This window comes from Rhinatrema bivittatum, chromosome 15, assembly GCF_901001135.1.
Source record: "Rhinatrema bivittatum chromosome 15, aRhiBiv1.1, whole genome shotgun sequence".
Taxonomy (NCBI): Eukaryota; Metazoa; Chordata; class Amphibia; order Gymnophiona; family Rhinatrematidae; genus Rhinatrema; species Rhinatrema bivittatum.
Window position 1 is genome coordinate 69,332,733 of NC_042629.1, and position 20,214 is coordinate 69,352,946.

Consider the following 20,214-nt stretch of genomic DNA (forward strand, 5'->3'; position numbering starts at 1 on the left):
CCCCTTCAGCTCCCCACAGAAAACTTCTGGCTGAGCAAGCCATCTCGCAAATTTCAGCTGTCCTCTCTGGACTCTGCATTCCTGGAGCCCAGTGACCAGGCACTACCTCTGGCTAGTCCTCCTGAGGACGAAGCGCAGGTTCCAAGTGGGAAGTCTCCAAGGAACATACATTCAGCTCCGGCCCAATTCTCTCTTCAGCCAAGTTCACCCACTCAGGATGCACCCCTTTCTCCACCGGGGTCATCTATGGTGATGCCGTGCGACCCACCTGAGGAGCCACCTTAGCCCTCCTCCCCGCCGGAGGACATCTCTTATTCAAAGTTCATCGATAAAGTGGGAGCAAAACTCTGTATTGAAACCAAAAAGATCCGGGACCCGAGGGCTGAGGTCGTGGGAATACTGAAGATCTTTGAAATGCCATCCGGGCCTCTGCTGTCATGGAGTTCTGGATGCAGTCTTAGTAAAGACTTGGGAGTCACCCTTCTCCACTTTACCAACTTCCAGAAAAATAGACCTGAAGTTCGGGATGAGGCAGTCACCATACTATACCTCCCCTCAACTCCCGCTGCCTCCATCGTAGTGGAATCCGCCATGAAACGCGCTAAGAAGATGAGGCTGCACTCAAATACACCCCTGGGGAAGGATAACCGCTATGTGGCTGATTTCAGGAAACAGTCCTTCCAATCTGCCATACTGGCGGCCAAGATGCACAATCCAGAATTGCATGGAAGACGTCGCTGACTTAATCCTGATAGCCCCAGCCTGGCCTCGCCAACAGTAGTATGCCTGTCTCATCTGGCTATCGATAGCTCCACCGATTCCCCCTGGGCTATGACATAGATTTCTTATCGCAGGAAGGGGGATCTCTTTGACATCTGATGCAGTCCTCCATCTTACAGGAGATTAAAAGGACACTACTGACGGAACAAGGGTTATCGCATGAGGTCCAAAACTTCCTGATCTCATCACATAACAGCTCTATGAGGAGAAACTACCATCTTAAATGAAAATGATACTCCATCTGGTGCCGGCGACACCAGGTAGACCCATTTGCCTGTTCGCCCGAAACCTTGCTGGAGTATCTTCACACTCTTTACCAGTCGGGACTGGTGATGGCCTTGGTGCAAGTGCATGTCAACGAGATAGCAGCCTATCATTGCCCGCACAGTGTTCTTCCAGTATCGTCGCACCTGCTGGTTTCTCGTTTCATGAAGGGCCTCCTGCATTTCAGACCCCAGTGATGAAACCTCCCGTGCCATGGAACCTGAAGCTGGTCCTCGAACAGCTCATGTTTAACCGCTTTTGAACCCATTAACAGTTCTCACATGAAATATTTGACCTGGAAGGTGGTGTTCCTCATGGCGTTGATGTCTGCTAGAAGAGTTAGCAAATTACAAGCACTGGTTCACTACCCACCTTATCTGCAGTTTCACCACGACAAACTAACCCTTCGGACTTGCCCATCTTCTTGCCCAATGTGGTCTCGACATTCCACCTATTGCACTTCCTATGTTTTTTTTGCAAAACCATACCATAATGCAAGAGCGCCTGTTGCATACCCTGGTCTGCAAAAGAGCACTTGCATATTACAAATGAAGAATGCACGCGGATCACAGAGCTTCACAGCTGTTCATTTCCTTGGATCTTCCAGTGGTGAAACAGACCATTGCCAGTTGGATTTTGCAATGCATCTAATTCTGCTACTCAAAGTGCTCCCACTCACTGCCCACCAAAGTGAAAGCGCATCAAGTCCGAGCAGTAGCTACCTCGGTTGCTCACCTTCGTAGCGTGCTGCTCATAGACATTTGCAAGGCTGCAATGTGGTCATCATTGCATGCTTTTGCGGCCCATTACTGCCTGGACCAGCAGACAGCGGCAGATGCAGCGCTGGGGGTAGCAGTGTTGGATCACTTTACCCGGGAGAACCCTCCAGGGCTGTCCACGGTTAGACTGGTTGGGCTCATGGGACAGAAACAGGGGCAGGGGCCCTCATGTTGGACGAGGTGCAACCCGGGTGCTGGGGATTCCCAGACAGCAGGACTAATTTAGCCGTAGGATTGAAGGGAAAAAACAAGTTTGCTTACCGTAATGATAGGACGAATTAGCCATGCGGACCCACCCGCCTCCCTGGACAGCCCTGTGGGAAGAGAGGGTGCTAGTCCCTGCGGGAAGCTCTGTAACGCTCTGCTTCGAGGCCGTCCCCAGACAGCATGGCTAATTCATCCTGCTATCTTTGAGAACACAGTTCATGGTAAGCAAACTTGCTTTTCCTGGGGCAATTTTCAAAATAAAATTGCACATGATTTCCTTTCGAAAGTTGGTGCAGAGGTAAAAATACTTGTGGATTTTACAGCAATGCAAGCAGTTTAAATACATGATGGAGAGGGGGTAATATTCAATGTAAAAATATCAGCTACACAGGGAGGCTTTCTGCTTTACAGTGATTAATCAGCTTTAGTAAACTTTTTGGTTTTTTTTAATTTTGTATTCTTCTGGTCCAGCATTTTTTCCTTTTTTGCTCCTTTTGGACTTCCAGCTGGTTTCCAGTGAGGCTGTGGTGCCTTGAGAACATCATTCACACTATCTGCAGATGGGGGGGCATGCACCCCCGTTTTAAACCTCTTTTCCGCCCCTTCCTATCTAGCCTAATCTCTGCGCTGAAAGTCCTTCCCAGAGGTGACAGATTATGGCTTCCTCTCCTGGAATCTGTTTTATGGTAGATGAGCCTCCCTCCCCTGGAGTTGTGATCATAATCAAGCCTAGATATCCTGCAAGACAGAATGCATGGCTGCCCAGTTTTTGTTTTTTTTTATCCCCCATTTAATATGCAAACTGAAGGTAGCTTCGTTGTATGTTAAATAAATAAGACAAATCCAACAAAAACACAAAAATTGTGCCTTCTGAGTTTGACTTCAGTTCCGAGCTGAATAACATTGCAAAATTATTCTGATATGAGATGCTGTTCTTTCTTAGAAATGAATGAGTGGGACATTTGCTTTATGAATGGTTTTCCTCCCCTTTTTATGCCTTGGAGCAAAAAATGTTTTATTTTTAAATAAAGCCCCTGGTGATCTAATATAATAGTTTTTGTCCCATCAATCTGTCTATAAAGCAATAATGTGCTGCAACAGCCTATGACCAAATCTCATGCAATAAGAGTAAGCAGAATGTAAGAGAGAGAGATTAAAGGGATGGAGAAAAGTGGGAGGTAGGGTGATCACGCATTCACCTCGCAGAGAGAACTGATGAATCCAAAATGATGTTAGACTCTTTACAGCTCTGCGTTCTTACCACTAGGCTACACTGTAAGCTCACAGACCAAACAGCACCTTTCATGTGCTGCTCGGAGAGATTCCACTAAACATTTGTACACCAGGGGGGTGGTGGAAAGCATTACATACACAGCCAGCTCTGGACAGGACTGGGACAAGCTGCTTCATGATATTTCTCCTCTCCTCCTTCAAGTGGAAACTAAAAACCTCTCTCATCATACATCAGTTGAAAATACATAATGTCTATAATAGGTGAAAAAAATCTTTATTTCACATTAACGTATGAACATTAAACTGTCTCTAAGCTGTAGCAATACGAATGTAAAAGCATGGATTTTTTTTTCCTTCTACGTATATTGCATGGTTCAGAAGTCTTGCAAACTTGGAATGCTCCTAATTAATACAGGAAGGCGGGAACTTGTGCAAACATGCAGTTCAATAAAAACACAAATATATAGCTCCATCACTTTACAGTTTGATGAAAAGGAAGTGAAGTGACTAAGGCAAAAGGAGGCTTTGCAGCATGTGGTGGGTAGAAGGTTTGCACCAAAATTTCCAGATTTGCAGCTTTATGATCTAACATCGATGTTGCGATGCATGATAAGGTATTAAAACACCACAGGGTGTTTTCTGTGACTGGACTGCAGCCACGCCGAGCCCCCATCCGAGAAGCACAAGCAACAAGTATCCTGGGGGGACTCTGTTTCACAGAAGCACTGTGGAACAGAAAAGCTGTCCCAGGTTAGCCTAGCCCTCCAAAATGTGGAGCTAGTAATTCATTTATATTACCTCCATATTTTGGAGGGCATGGCTGGTTTTCAGGGTCTCTTGAATGAACATGCATGACATAGATTGCATACACTGGAGATCCACTCATCATTTGAAAACCAGACTGGTTAGGTGTGCCTCCAGGACAGGGTTGAGAGCCACTGGTTTAAGTTACAGCAGAAGTCCCCAAACTCGACCACAACCAGTTGGGATTTCCAGGATTGACATGACTTTGCATGAGATGGATCGCATATAATGGAAGCAGTGCATGCAAATAGATCTCTCATGCATTTTCAGTGTGGGAGGCCTGAGTTAGGGGACTCCTGAATTACAGCACTTTATCCAGTGAATTCTGTGCATTGCTGGTGCATTACGTCTTGGAATTTCACTGCAGGCAATAGGGGACAGTGTTGGACAAGAAGGAGGAGGAAATGAGCTAAAGACTTACCCTGAACACAGCCTCTCTCTCTCCTTTCTTTATCTTGGTATTCCTAATTCTCATCAGAGCTGAAACATAAGATTCCATAGGGATGATTTATTAGAGCACAATTACAGGTCTCCCAGGAATTGTGCAAGTCTCACTAGTATGGAGAAATTAAAAATGGATTTTTAATATTCATGCAGTCTTCTGGGCTACCTCATTGCTTCTTATTTTGCTAATTACAATTTCAGTTTTTCCATCTTTCGTGCCAAACATTCCTTTTAAGTGTAAAATCTTGGCATCATCTCTTTATGGTTTTAAGTTGCTTACGTGGCATGAGTTTCACACTTCAGCTTTTCTTGTTTCATTTGTCTCTCGTACCATATTTTATTTGCAAGAAATATGTAGCATAGCCTCTCCACATACACAATAACAATAACAAAATTAACTTTGGAATTCTACTAGTTTTTTTCTAATTGTGCTTTATTTTAAGGGGAAGCCAGTGCTCATACAGAGAAATTTATAGTTCTCTACTATTTTTTTTTTTAACTACAGTTACAGTTTAGCGTGATAGCTTTGTTATAGCATTGGTAATACTAAACATTGCTTCATTGATGTGGTTACAGCAGTTAGTGTAGCTGGGTTTAAAAAAGGTTTGGATAAGTTCCTAGAACAGAAGTCCATAAACTGCTATTAATTAATAAGAATTAGTAGCTTTGGATCTATTCGTTTAATGTTTGGGGACTTGACTGGCCACAGTTGGAAACAGGATACTCGGCTTGATGGACCCTTGTTCTGACCCTGTATGGGAATTCTTATGTTCTTATGTTACCCTCTAATGTTGCAAAAAAACAGAAGATATAATTAGTCCATCGAGTCTGCCCACGTTCCTTCTAGTCCAATACCATAGATCCCTACTCAATGTCCAGCTTTACTTTCACTTCCCATTTCCGTTCCTCAATCAAGGATCCTCTGTACTTATTTATTTATTTATTTTTATTTATTTAAAGACTTTTATATACCGGTATTAGTGGGGACATCATACCGGTTTACATTCAAACATTTAAGCTTGGAAAATACATATTAACAGGGAGGAGAAACCTGGAGGGGGATCAACAAGATGCAGTATAGAAATATAGATAAACAAAAGCAAAAAAGAAACCTTAACATAAGGCATGTGAGGGGCTTTTGGGCTGACAGGGGAAGATCTATTCAGGATATGCTCATTTGGATCTATTCTGGATAAGCGCGTTTAAATAACCACGTTTTTAGGTGCTTTTTGAATTTGATCGTGCATGGTTCAAGACGTAGGATGGGCGGAAGGGAGTTCCAGAGTGTGGGACCAGCAATTGAGAAGGCTTATCCCAGGCCGCCTTCTTGAATTCCATTCCTGCTTTTGCCTCCACTGCCTGGTGGAGGGGAGTAGAGAGGAAGCTATATAAGAAAGGATGATGGGGAATGGAGAGGAGTCTATACAGGGAAGGAGAGTGGGGCATTTTGGTCTCTGTGCAAGAGCTGTGGGTTGCTTGTCTGTCTTGCTTCTCTGGGCAGTAACTGGCACCGCCAAAGCAGTCTCCCTCTATTCACTTCTAAATCAATCTCTCTCTCTCTCCCCACCCCCCACTTCCACACTTGTCTGGCATGCCAGCCTCTATAGGGATGCTGAAACCGGTCCTTGGGGGCCCCCCAGCCAGTCGGGGTTTCAGGGTATCCCTAATGAATATGCATGAGAAATATCTGCATACATGGGAGGTAGTGCATGCAAATAAATCTCATGCATATTCATTAGAGAGAGCCTGAAAACCTGACTGGCTAGGGCTCCCTCTAGGAGCAGTCTGAGCAGCCCTGCTCTAAGAAATAGAATTTATTTGGCACTCTGCCGACTCCCGGCCTCAGCGTACTATCATCATATCTATCCAAAGTACTGGTAGATTTGCATTACAATTTTCTCTACAAGGACTTGCTATTTTAAAGTATTATGTAAGTGCTGTATGAATCTTGTTACACGCTTCCTGCTAATACCTTTAGCTGTTTGAAAATGGAAATAATATATCTGACAGAGAATTTAACTTTCTGCCTTGTGAGTACTTTGAGTCCAAATGCAATCTTATGAGGGTTTTATACAGCCATGCACTGGAGATTTATTTAAGAATACCACAAATACATGACCGGTAATAGGTTTGAACTGTGTCTGAGGACTGAATTGTTAATAAATGTTGCTTTGTCTGCCCTGGCACAGGTTTCAGATGTGCTATTATTGTAATTGGCTGATGATATTGATGTTGGAAGATGTGCTTGGGTATTATAAATTAAATTGCTTTCTGTTGACATTTTTATCTGCTTTTAGCGTTGACTTTAGGTGGATGCATGTTGTTATAGTTTTACTTTGCACCCAAAGTGAGGGAGAGGGTGCTTTTGAAAATAGGACCCCTGTGTTGTATTGGCTTAATCATTTTCTGTATTAGTATTCAACCTCCTTACTTGTCCAGGCCTCTCTTAGACCTTGCTAGGCCTTGACCACATTCTCTGGCAATAAGTTACACTATTTGATTGCTTGATTTGTACCCTGGAGTTATTTGAATGTCAGTTTATTTCTTCATTTCTCCTTGCCTTTAGGGTATTAATTAGTTTATTCATCATCCACTGGAGCATTGTTAGTAATTACCACCTGAAAGAAACAAAGGATTTCTTCATCAATATTATTGTGTCCTTACCTAAGCACTGCATCTTTTGAACATTTGCTTGTTCAAATCTCCCACTCCTAATTATAACAACATCTAGAAGTTTATAATCTCATGGTCCTCTTCATTTGCCATGGCCTTCATATTCCTTTTGTTTGCTGCTTTAAAGCCACATCAGGTCCTGTTTATGCTTATGAAATTCTGCAGGCTATGTTATTTGACTGCTGTTTCCCTGCAGGAAAAAACATGTGCAATGCTGCATAAAGCAATGTGGTAGATACCAAGTGCACTTTAAGTCTCATTGCATGACATGGGATGCATTAAGTCTCGTTTGCATTAAGTCTCATTGCATGACATGGGATGCATTAAGTCTCGTTTGCATTAAGTCTCATTGCATGACATGGGATGCATTAAGTCTCGTTTGCATTAAGTCTCATTGCATGACATGGGATCTAGATATTTCACTAAGAAGTTGTAATGTTACATTCCAGGACATACGCGGAGGTCATCTCAGAAACAGCTTTTTGCATGTTTTTAGGAAAAAATGGCGGGAATTTAATAGTAAGAGAGCTCGCTCTATAGCTCCCCCCACCCCTGTACTTGAAATAGTCTTCCAGACGAGATGCAAATACTAAATGACTAACCATTCCTTTAAGTTCAATACCTCTTGAACTGTAGCATGTAACCGACTATTTCAGGGGTGGCCACCTCCAGTCCTCGAGAGCCACAATGAATATGCATGAGAGAGATCTGCATACAATGGAGGTAATGCATGCAGATGTATTTCATGCATATTCTTTGTGGCTGTCCTGAAAATCGGGCCTGCTTGTGGCTCTCGAGGACCGGAGTTGGTCACCCCTGGACTATTTGAAAGGATCAATTAATAAAACGAGAGCTGCCATCTACTCCGGCTCTTAATTGTCTGCACAGCGCAAGCCTAGAGCTACATGAAAAAGTAATTATCGTAAAGTGGTGACATTTCCACAATCACACAAACCGCTTTGGTTCTGTCAGAGAAAAAGTGAGGGAGACTTGTTTACATTAACTCAAAAGATTCGACTTGGGGGGGGGGGGGGGGGGGGGGACATCTTCAGCGAGTCTATTTATTTTATCATTCATTCTCACAGGACAAGCAGGATGTTAGTCCTCACATATGGGTGACATCACAGGATGGAGCCCTGTACGGAAAACTTTTCTGTCAGTGTCTACAAAGCTTTGACTGACACTGGCACACTGAGTGCACTGAGCATACTCAGCCTGAAATTATCCCTGTGAGCCACAGGTGTCTCCCTCAGTCTTCTTTTTTCCGCTCTGCGGTAAGCATAGCGGTTAGGAGCTCTGTGAGAATTTCTAACACTTTTTCTTCACAGAAACACTTAAACATTTACTTCACAAACACTTTTCCCTGCATGGGTCTCCCTTCGCGTACGTTTATTCGACACTCCGTGAGTACTGTGCCCTGTTTTTTCGGTCGGTTCCTGTCACCTCCCTGGCCTGCCAACCGACTGCGGCCTTCCCTCTCCCTATGTTTTCAGTTAGCCACACATAGCCTGCGAGTGTCCCTCTGCGACACTCTGCCTGGTTATTAGCGCTAGTGGGACAGGGGCTTCCACGGTTTCTGTTGCCGCCAGGGCCCCTGTCGATTTCAGGTCCTTCGATTTCCTCGGTACCCTCGCGCAGTCGATGCCCCCATCGCTACCGTCTGGTACCCCCTTCAGACCATCCTGGATTCTTAGATACCATTGGTACCCTTCCCCCCCGCGGTACACTGATGCCATCAGTCCCTGCATCGTTTCTATCAGTGAGGAATAAAGGAAGGGGATAGCTGAAAGTCCTTCAGAAAGTCTTTATTGGTTGCCCGACTCTAGGCCTGAGTTTCGCCCAACAGGGGGCTGCCTCAGGGGCTACATAAAAAATAATAATAAATAATAAACAAATAATTAAAAATAAAATCAGTTACTTATAAGATTGTAAAAACAAAACTATGGTGTAAATAATTAAAATTAATATTAATTAAGAACAGACGCAAAAGTACATCTACTAAAACATTCAGCCTGCCAGGTGTCGATATCTCCTTGTACAGCCCACAGAAGTGCGGGAAAGACTTTACCGCTCACGCTTCTGTGGAAGCTTACATGATATCCAGATTACATCAGCCCCCATGGTATATGGAGGCAGCCCCCAGGAACCAGATTATAACCACTTTCCAGAATTTGCAATTGAAATGCACTATACACCCTTAAAAGTAGGAAACAAAAGTGGCTTTCAGTACAAATTTGAGGGATGCGATGCAGGAGCTTGGGCATCCTGATATGATATTTAAGGGCTCGGAAAGCCAAGATGGAATTGTAACATTTTATTAGTACAGTGCTTCTGGTGTTTCCCAAGCCATAAATATCTTGATTTCTGTATAGGCTATAGTTTTGCATCATATTACATTGTGTCCAATACCATTTCAGTTTGTCAACAGTTTCCCATATTAGAAATGGAGAAAACCAATGACAAGAAAGCGACTCTATGGCCTTATCTTGTCTGCCCATCCATAACTACTCAGCTCTCTAATTCCTACTAATCCTTCAGAAATTCCCTGTGCTTATTCCATACCTCTTTAAATATACTTGACCAGGATACTGTGTATAGTGGAGTCTGGTGGGAAGTGGGTTGACAAGTTTTTAATCTCCGATTAAGCATCGGTGAATGCAAAAAACAAAACCCTATGCCGGGGGTGGCCAGGGGTGGATTGGCCTATCGGGGGATCGGGCATCCCCCCGGTGGGCCGGTCGCGCTAGTCACATGGTCTGCCGAGTGCGGCCGTGACAGAGCCGTGCTCGGCAGACCATGTGGTATCTCCTGGGCGGCGAATCCCCGGGCCGGTCAGCATCGGGAATCCACCGCTGGAGGTGGCCCAAGTGCAGTCCTCGAGAGCTACAAACAGGCCAGGTTTCAGGATATCCACATAGTTGCATGCATTGCCTCCACTGTATGCAAATGTATCCCATGCTTGTTCATTGTGGCCATCCTGAAAACCGGGCAACCCTGCAGTATACTAAAGTGATCAGTGTGTAACTTTACAATTCAACTTCCCAAACAATTTAGTGCTGTACACCTGCATTACGTTCTTCTGAAATCTGCCAGAAACCAGCTCCCAGTGCACAAGCACATTGGCATGGCCCGGCAGAAGAACAGAACAGTGTTTTGGGCATTCTAGAGCCCCCAGATTAAAACACCTTGTCATTTTGTTTATAGCAAGTACTGCATTTTCAGGAATCAAGGTTTGGGCAGAGCTGTCTTTTCAGATGAACTATACTTGAAGCAGTGTTTCTGGAAGACGAGAAGCAGCTCTAGCACGTCTCTTGCTGGCAATATAAGTCTCCCTATAATATAATAATATATAATATAATATAATATATAATATATTAATATATATTATTATATAATGTCTCCCTATAATATAATATATAATATTATATATAATATAATAATGTCTCCCTATAAGTTCTTTGTCAACCTGTTCCAATGTATTCCACCCCTGAGGCAACAGTTCAGTTCCATGTAAACCGGTGCGATATGTATTGTATACAGGAACATCGGGATATAAAAATTAAAAATAAATAAATATAATTCAACAATAAAAGGAGGATAAGTAGCTGTGTGGACCTGCTTGCTCCATTTTTTTGAACTGAGACTTGATAATATAGTTTTATTTTCAGAATCACAATCATTTTTACAACAATATAGTGGGAAAGGGGCTTACGCAATCCAAAATACGTATAGAAAGGTAAGTGTGCTAGTTCTGTGTGATCAAGGTTACAAAAATTCATCGTGGACAGGGTAAGAAAGGAAAATTAGTTTCTTACCTGATAATTTTCGTTCCTGTAGTACCAAGGATCAGTCCAGGACACCTGGGTTGTGACTCCGCACCAGTAGATGGAGACAGACTAAAACTTGTGGGCGGAGCCATATAGGCCCCTGTGCCAGTCACAGCCCCTCAGTCATACGTAATGTCAAAGTAGAAACACAACCAGAGAACTAAAACCAAAACTAACTATAAACCGCTAATAGAACGGGGAAAGAAACACCCCTTCTGGAAACGGACCCTCCAACCGAGAGAGCGAAACAAGCGGACAAGATTAACCCAGAACAGTGAGCGGACTCTCCGTTACTTCAGCGCAGCACTGCGGGCGGGATCCTGGACTGATCCTTGGTACTACAGGAACGAAAATTATCAGGTAAGAAACTAATTTTCCTTTCCCTGTACGTACCAGGATCAGTCCAGGACACCTGGGATGTACCAGAGCCAACTTACCGAGGGTGGGAAGCAGAGAGTCCCGCTCGGAGTACCCTCTCTCCAAAACCCCCGGAATCGGTAGCCCGGACATCCAACCGGTAATGCCGGATAAAGGTATGCAACGACTTCCAGGTAGCCGCCCTGCAAATCTCTTGAGGCGACACCTGAGAAGCTTCCGCCCAAGACGCAGCTAGAGAGCTAGTCGAGGGAGCCCGCAGCCCCACGGGAAGTGGTTTTCCCCGCAACAAGTACGCCGAACCAATGGCCTCCTTGAGCCAACGGACAATCGTCGTGCGGGACGCTGCAGCTCCTGTCTTTGGACCAGAGAACAAAACAAACAGATGATCTGTGACCCGAAATGGATAAGTGACCTCCAGACAGCGAAGGAGGGATCTCCGCACGTCAAGCGTCCGTAATTCCCTCGCTTCTGGATCAGAGGGCTCCCCGACCGCGAAAGCGGGCAGCTCAACCGATTGATTTACATGGAAGACCGACACCACTTTCGACAGGAAGGAAGGAACCGTCCGCAAAGAAACACCGGAATCGGAAATGCGCAAGAAGGGTTCCCTACAGGACAAGGCCTGTAACTCCGAAAACACGCCGTGCCGAAGCGACCGCCACCAAGAACACCGTCTTCAACGTGAGGTCCTTAATAGTTACGTGTTTCAAAGGTTCAAACGGCGCCGCGCATAAAGCGGAGAGAACCCAATTGAGGTTCCAAGCCGGACAGGGGAGACGCAATGGAGGACGAAAGTGCTTAGCTCCCCGAAGTAAACGGGAGATAACCAGGTGAAGAGCCAGGGACGTACCACGGATCTCACCTTGCAAACAACCGATCGCCGCCACTTGGACCCATAGAGAACTGCAAGCCAGTCCTTTGGCTAGAACTGCCTGGAGGAATGCCAGAATGTCGGAAACAGAAGCCGTAGTGGGGCCCACCCCACGTTGCACACACCATTCCTCAAAAAACTACCCAGACACGGACATAAGCCGGGGACGTCGACTGTTTCCTGGAACGTAGCAACGTGGCTACCACCGCATCTGAGTAACCTTTTCTCTTCAGCCGATTCCTCTCAAAAGCCATGCTGCAAGACAGAAGTGATCCGCATCCTCCAACAGACGGGGCCCTGATGGAGTAGACCCGCCAGTCCCTGGCGCTGAAGGGGTGCCGCTACTGTGAGCTGGATGAGGTCTGCGAACCACGGCCGGCGCGGCCATTCCGGTGCCACCAGGATCACGTTGGCTGGGTGCAACTCAATGCGCCGCCGAATCTTGCCGATCATCGGCCACGGGGGAAACACGTACAGCAGAACAACCTTCGACCAGGGAAGCGCCAGCGCATCGATGCCTTCTGCCCCCCTTTCTCGACGTCGACTGAAAAATCGCCGAGCCTTCTCGTTGTGCCACGTGGCTATCAGATCCATGTGGGGCACTCCCCACGTTTCGCAAATGAGAAGAAAAGCTTCGTCCGCCCGCTCCCACTCTCCGGGATCCAGGCGAGGCCGGCTGAGAAAATCCGCCTGAACGTTGTCGACTCCTGCAATGTGAGAGGCTGCTATGTCGCTGAGATGTAGCTCTGACTAGACCATTAAGCGCCGAGCTTCCTCCGCCACCTGTGGGCTCCTTGTCCCGCCTCGGCGGTTGATGTAGGCCACGGTGGTCGCGTTGTCCGACAACACTCGGACCGCCTTTCCCCGCACTACCGGTAGGGAGGCTTGCAGAGCCAGACGGACCGCTCTGGTCTCTAGTCTGTTGATAGACCACTGGGCTTGCGACACTGACCATAGGCCTTGGACCGAGCTCCCCAGGCAGACCGCTCCCCAACCGGAGAGGCTGGCATCCGTGGTCGGGTCCGGCCGGGGCGAGAGAACCGGGCTCCCCGGTATCCCCCGGCTGGGCTGTAAGCGAACCCCGGATCCGCGACCCGTAGCCCAGCCAGTGCCCTACCAGGAGGAATGGTCCCTTCAGGACCTAGGAACCTCCTGGGAGCAAACGACCCAGCCCCGAGGCATGCCGGCGAAAACGCGACGAAACGGAGAGCCACGCGGATAAACAGGTAGGATTAAGGCGACCGACCTCCCCCCGCCAGCAGCGCCCCCCCGGAGCGGCGACGCGAAGGAACAGAGCCGGAAACAAAATCAACAACTTTTTTTTTTTTTTTTTTACAAAAAAACCTGTCAACATCCACCGTCCTGGAGCCTTAATCCAGCAGGGGTGAGTGAACCGGGCTCCCCGGTGTCACCCCAGACGCTGCTACTCGCGTAGCCGGGTCCTCGACCCTAGCAGCGGCCTCAACCGGGGGAGGGTAGTCCCCTCAGGACCTCTCAACCCCCCTGGGAGGCAGGGCGGACGGGACCTCAGTGACAATTTACAATGCAAAAATGCAAAATTCCCAAAAGAAAACAACTATAGCCTAAACTGGCCTAAAACCAAGTAAAAGAACCAACCCTGACGGAGTACCAGAACCAGGGCAGGCAGGGCTGTGACCGGACCTGCACCATCTACTGGAGACAGAGTAAGACTGAGGGGCTGTGACTGGCACAGGGGCATATATGGCTCCGCCCACAAGTTTTAGTCTGTCTCCATCTATTGGTGCGGAGTCACAACCCAGGTGTCCTGGACTGATCCTGGTACGTACAGGGAAATTGTATATCTCATTCCTGGTCTTTTTGTGCAGAAAAACAGTCCTTGACTTTTCTTTCCCCTAGATGGTGCAAACACATTTAGCAGAATGACAGAAATCTGTCAAATCCTTCCTGAAAGCATTTCTGATAATGCTCATCCTGAAGCAAAATGAGAGCAAGGCATTAAAGCAGAGGGCATCTAAATGAAATTAGGAATCTGCTTATTGCATCATGCAGTTTATGCATCCCGGGTAGGTAAGAGAGGCTGTGGGATGAAAGTGCATTCCTTTTGGAAGCAGGAACTTTTGCAGGTAACATAGTCAAACTGAGCTGGGCTTTCTAATAACAGCATTCCAGCTGATGAATCAGCTTTCAGCACTTTATTATGAGACTTTTTTTTGAACAGCTTGTTTACAGAAATTGCAAATCTACTACCCTGATAAATATTTATAATTTTGTTTGTCTTCTTTGCAAAATATTTTCTTGTTCTAGCCAATTATAGTGTGAAATTAAATTTAGGCTTGTTGAATAGCAGAAATAGATATTGTGCCAACATAGCTGCTGTCTATTACTAAACTTTACTATAATTTCTCACCTGCTGTTAGGTAACGTGAAACCCAGTGGCTTCTTCTAATTAATTCACCTTTCTTCCAGCATGCAATTATTTTTAATGAAATCTTTTTTTTTTTTTTTTTTTTTTCCCCCTTCCGGCTATCACTATAATTAAAAATGTCTAGGGTCATCTTCATTTATGGTTCTTAACCCTTGTGCATTTTACTTCAGAATCTTTAAATGATACAATACAAAGTTACAGCTCGGCATACACTACCAACAAAATTACCTGTTATCCAATTCTTTGTTCCTGCAGCGTTTTGGAAGACGCATGTTTGTGTAATCCTTGCCAGCCCAGCAGGGGGTGTACCCTCTCGCTCTCTGCACTAGAGAGTATGGTGTCTCCAGGACCTGCCCAAAACCCTGCACTGCCAGCGCACAGCAGACTCCAGATGCCTGAGTCACACGGCCAGCCCTATTGAATTTAATTGTTCTATAGCAGCCTAAACTAGGATATCATGCAACATACTTCAATTGCTCTGGTTTGGATTACGCAAATTACTGTTCCCTGTACGTACCCGGATCAGTCCAGACTGCTGGGCTTTGCCTCCCTTCCAGCAGATTGGAATTTCATGGAAGATATGGAATAAAGATGCTAAGGATCTGTTGTACTGATAGTGTTTCATCATCATGTGTATGGCTACAACTAGTTTTAAAGATAACCAAAAGTGTTCACTTCTTTAAGCAGAATGTCTGTTAAGGGCTTTAGGCCCTACATTCTTGGAATGGCCCCTTGTTAGTCTTCCTTCCTCTCCATTGGCGCCTTCGATGTTGCTTCCCCTTTTCACCTCTTTCCCCATCACTCATCCCATCTTCTCTCATCCTTTTTTTTTTCCCCTCCATACTAATACCTTCATCTCCACCCTTTCACTTCCTCCCCTCTCATGTTTCTGTACCCCACCTGCACCCATCTTTCCACCTCCTTATCTGTCTTTTACTCCTTTCTCCCTCCTATTCCAGGCAGAAGAGAACCATCCCAGCCGTACAGGTCATACAGGGGAAAGGCAGAAATAAGGGTGGTGCCACCCCAGAGGCAGAGTTAGGCTTGCCTACCATGGGGGAAGGAAGGGAATCTGCACCCCCCCCCCCCCCTCGGCCTTTGTGTGTGTGTGTGGGAGGGAGGGGCATTGGGTCTGCAAAATAAATAAATAAACCACATTGATATGCATGAGGTGTCTCCTTGATTCTTCCACTGTTATCACTGGCCTGCTTCTGTTCCTGATGTGAGAGGTCGAACATATGAGAGAAATGCACGGCGTCCAATACCTATAAGCCAAGAACGTGTGTCATGGGGCAACCAGGAGACCTAGCCCTGAAACTGGGAGATGGGAAGCTGAGCATGCTGCACTGTTCTCAACTCAGTCCTCTGGGACGGCCTGGACATTCAGGCTTTCAAGATATCCTGAGCTATAATTGCATACACTGCTGTCTTTGTATGCAAATATAATTCATGCATATTCAATAGGGGTATCCTGAAAACCAGACTGGCCAGCTGGTCTCCAAGGACTGGGTTGAGAACCATTGTACCAAAAGATACAACAAGCACATATCAAGTAGCGAGATTAGCGAAATTGTACGACTCTTGGCATCCTCCTAAAGCATTAACCATTTTCACAGTAACTCTGACAGTTGCTGATATTCTGATGATACATTTCTAAACAGAGAAATTCAGACTGAAACTGTTAAATGTAAAATTATAGTCCCTGTCAGAATATAATTAAAGTAGGATAAAGTACTCTAAGATGTGCATTCCGATCAAGTTTTCCTATTTTCAGGTGCCGAATGAAATTGGCCTTGTTTTGTGCTCTGCTACATCGCATGGAAATGAAGTGAATGAGCTTAAAGCAGACCCTGCCTCAGGTTACTGCTTGCTGATAAAACAGCCAGGGTACCTCAGTCTGGGTAGCTTTAAAGATCACCAATTCAATTTCACACAGAGCATACACACATTATTAACTGGGCAGATGGCATGCTTATTTTTGAAAACTGTATTATTTTTTTTCCAGCCTGTCTATTTCCACACCTCTTTAAATCACACAAACCTTGTTGCAGTTGTTGAAATTGTGGTCTTGGCCAAGAAACGCGATGGAAGCCATGTGGATCTGTCCTGCGGGTTTGGAGTTCTGCACCTTTTCAATAAGCAGCCCGAACCAACAGAATCTAGTGCACAGAGCAAAAGGTATGAAATATTTATGGGAGGCACTGAGAGAATGAAACCACTGGACCATTTTTATTTTTCTAGCTTTTTAAATTTTGCCAGTTTTGATACTGAAAGGAAACTGAGATCCAGCAAGAAGGTGGGCCGTCCAACCTGACTCCATATCATACTGAGTATGCATAGCAATCCTGCTATATCTTTCTCATTCACTGCTAATTTATCCTGGTCCTCCTAATTTTGATTATTCAGAGAAAAGCTATATTGCAGGAAAAGAGTACAGTGGGGTATAAGGTCCAGGCAAAGTCAGAATGGTAAACACCACTGAGGAGAAGTCTTCAGCATCTTCCATTTCTAAAAATCTGTGGCTGAGTAATTCTGAAGACTTGTCTTCTCCTCTTCTATTCTCCTGGATTTCCCTTATAAAATAAATACATCACTTTTGCTTTTCTACACTTCTGGAAAATCTGTCAGTCTCTAGCAACACAAAACATGATGGCAGATGAAGACTACATGGCTCATCTAGTCTGCCCATCCACACTCTCCACTTAACTTCACAGTGCCTTCCTCTACCTCAGAGATCCACCCCTCATCGTGCCCTGTGCTTGTCCCATGCTTTCTTGACCTTCAATACTGACCACATCTCCACTACCTCTACTGGGAGGCTGTTCCATGCATCTGTAAAGAAATATTTCCTTACCTGCTATCCCTCTCGATCTAGAGCCTGAGACCCCTGCCTCGAAGGCTAGAAGTTTATCGTGCTCTCTATAGAGAGAAGCACCAAAAGAGACATCACATCCTAGAGAGATCCTGGTTTGCCTAGGACCTGACAGTAAATACCTTGCCCAGAGGGCTTATTGTAGGCTACAGTCTGTTTCTGTGAGCTGGGGTTTCTGTTTGCCTAATTTTAAAAATGTGGACAGAAATGTTCTGAGTAGCAGATGGTAAAAAGATCATAATTTTGGGTTGCAGTTATACACCTTGCCCATCATCCCAGTATTTACCATTTGAAGAGCTTCTTGGAGCTATGTGGATGGAAATATTCAGAATATAAGCTTTATAGACAATACTAATACTGTATAATAGTGAAGGAAACGGATATATATTCTGCAAGCCGCATAGCAGCTGCTCTACAATGGATTTCCAAACCACTTTCACACTCATGTTATGAAATATTTAAGTGATTTAAAGAATCAAAAGGATATTAAACATAATTTGTTTAAACAAATTTTCAGTTAGAGCAGTACCAACAGTAATTCCACTTTTGTGGGATCATAAAATCTTTTTATAAAACTTTAATAGTCTGACAATTGATTTGCTTTGTACTTTAGTGCGAGAACTTTGCTTTAAATGTTGCATTAAAACTCCAGGAGTGTCTCGATGGATCCTGCTGTCTTCATCAAAGAACTGCTCCATGATTAAAGCAGTTCATGTGGCATTTTAATTAAATATTCACACAAGTCTTTTCAGTGTTTAAACAAAGAGCAGGCCTGTGAGTTTGGAGCTCAGACTATGCGCTTGGGTAGTTTTATCTTACTCAGGCCAAAAGATGTACATATTAAGAAAAATAAGATACACGGTTTGTGGGCCAATTCTGTTTCTGGTTTGGATGTGCAAGCCACAGATCATATGGGGGAGGACCCAATCAGAAAACGGTACTTTTCAGGAGACTCTTCAAAGGGAAACTGCACTTTCTCATTTTCTAAGGAAAACGTGAGTAAATTGTGCACTGGGGGGGGGGGGGGGGAATTGGGGCAAAATAGCAGGAGCACATTTGCAAAATGGAATGCACGCACACAGTTTTCCTTCTCTAGGGGTAAAGACACCCACCGGGAATGCCTCCTTTTTCATTCCGCTCACAGGACAGTCGCATTTTCCTAACTTACAGGCCGATACAGTAAAAATCCAGGAGAACGGGTGAGCACCCGCTCTCCTGTGCGCACGATTCAGTAAATTAATTTATTTAAATTAGGGTCCGCGGTAAAAAGAGGCGCTAGGGACGTGCTAGCGTCCCTAGCACCTCTTTTTGGACAGGAGCGGCGGCTGTCAGCGAGTTTGACAGCTGACACTCAATTTTGCCAGAGTCTGTTCTCAAACCTGCTGACAGCCACGGGTTCGGAAACCGGACGCCGGCAAAATTGAGCGTCCGGTTTTCAACCTGAGAGCCACGGGCCCATTTTACTTTTTTTTTTTTTTTATTTTTAATTATTTGTAACTTTTGGGACCTCCGACTTAATATCTCCATGATATTAATTCGGAGGGTGTACAGAAAAGTGCGTTTTTGGCGCGCTGTTACCTCTTAGGGGCGGATTTTCAGAGCCCTGCTCGCCTAAATCCGGGCAGATCTAGGCGAGCAGGGCCCTGCGCGCCGGTGCGCCTATGTTCAATAGGCCTACCGGCGCGCGCAGACCCCGGGACTCGCGTAAGTCCCGGGGTTTGGCGAGGGGGGCGTGTCGGGGGCGGGCCCAGTCGGCAAGGCGTTCGGGGGCGGGCCCGGGGGCGTGGTTACGGCCCGGGGCGGTCCGGGGGCGTGGCCGCGCCCTCCGTACTCGCGTCCCGGCGCGCAGGGATTTACGTCTCCCTCTGGGAGGCGTAAATCCCCCGATAAAGGTAAGGGGGGGGATTTAGACAGGGCCGGGCGGGTGGGTTAGGTAGGGGAAGGGAGGGGAAGGTGAGGGGAGGGCAAAAGAAAGTTCCCTCCGAGGCCGCTCCGAAATCGGAGCGGCCTCGGAGGGAACGGGGGTAGGCTGTGCGGCTCGGCGCGCGCCGGCTATACAGAATCGATAGCCTTGCGCGCGCGCCGATCCAGGATTTTAGTGGCTACGTGCGTATCTACTAAAATCCCGCGTACTTTTGCTGGCGCCTGATGCGCCAGCAAAAGTACGCCAATTCGCGCGGTTTGAAAATCTACCCCTTACTGAATAAGGGGTAAAGCTAGCACATCCAAATGCGGGTTAGCAGTGCGCTCCGCCGAAGCGCACTGTACTGTATCGGCCTGTTAGGCAGGTTCTACTTCCTTTGCAATGCTGCTGATTGGGGGTTTTTTTTTTGTTTTGTTTTTAATATATATCCCCAGTGTTAATTATTTTTCTCACTTGTATTTGTCTGATTACCTGCTGAGAATTGTAGAACAGTGGAATACAAGTATTTTAAACAAATAAATGAGTACATTTGAGGAGGGTGGTTTTCAGACGGTCCTTTTTTTTTATCCTAGCAAATGCATATGAAAATTCTTTCTGAAAGACTGAAATACAGAGGATTTGTGGGTGGATTAAGTCAAGAACTAATGGAAACAGCAACTAGGAAGAGCCTAGGAAAGCCAGAGCTCGCGTCTCGCTGATACTTCTTAGGACTGTGATTAAATTACTTCATTCTCCCTTACCTCAAGTGCAA

At 45.7% G+C, this 20,214-nt stretch overlaps 1 protein-coding gene across 3 annotated transcripts in view; it reads left to right on the forward strand.

The window, feature by feature from the left end:
• Positions 1–20,214, forward strand: part of NPHP4 (nephrocystin 4) — a 141,092-nt gene that overhangs the window by 12,310 nt on the left and 108,568 nt on the right. For all 3 annotated transcript variants that reach the window (XM_029579000.1, XM_029579002.1, XM_029579001.1), the window contains one exon: positions 16,673–16,845. In XM_029579000.1, coding sequence (XP_029434860.1) covers positions 16,673–16,845 — 173 coding nt within the window. The remainder of the gene's footprint in view (positions 1–16,672; positions 16,846–20,214) is intronic.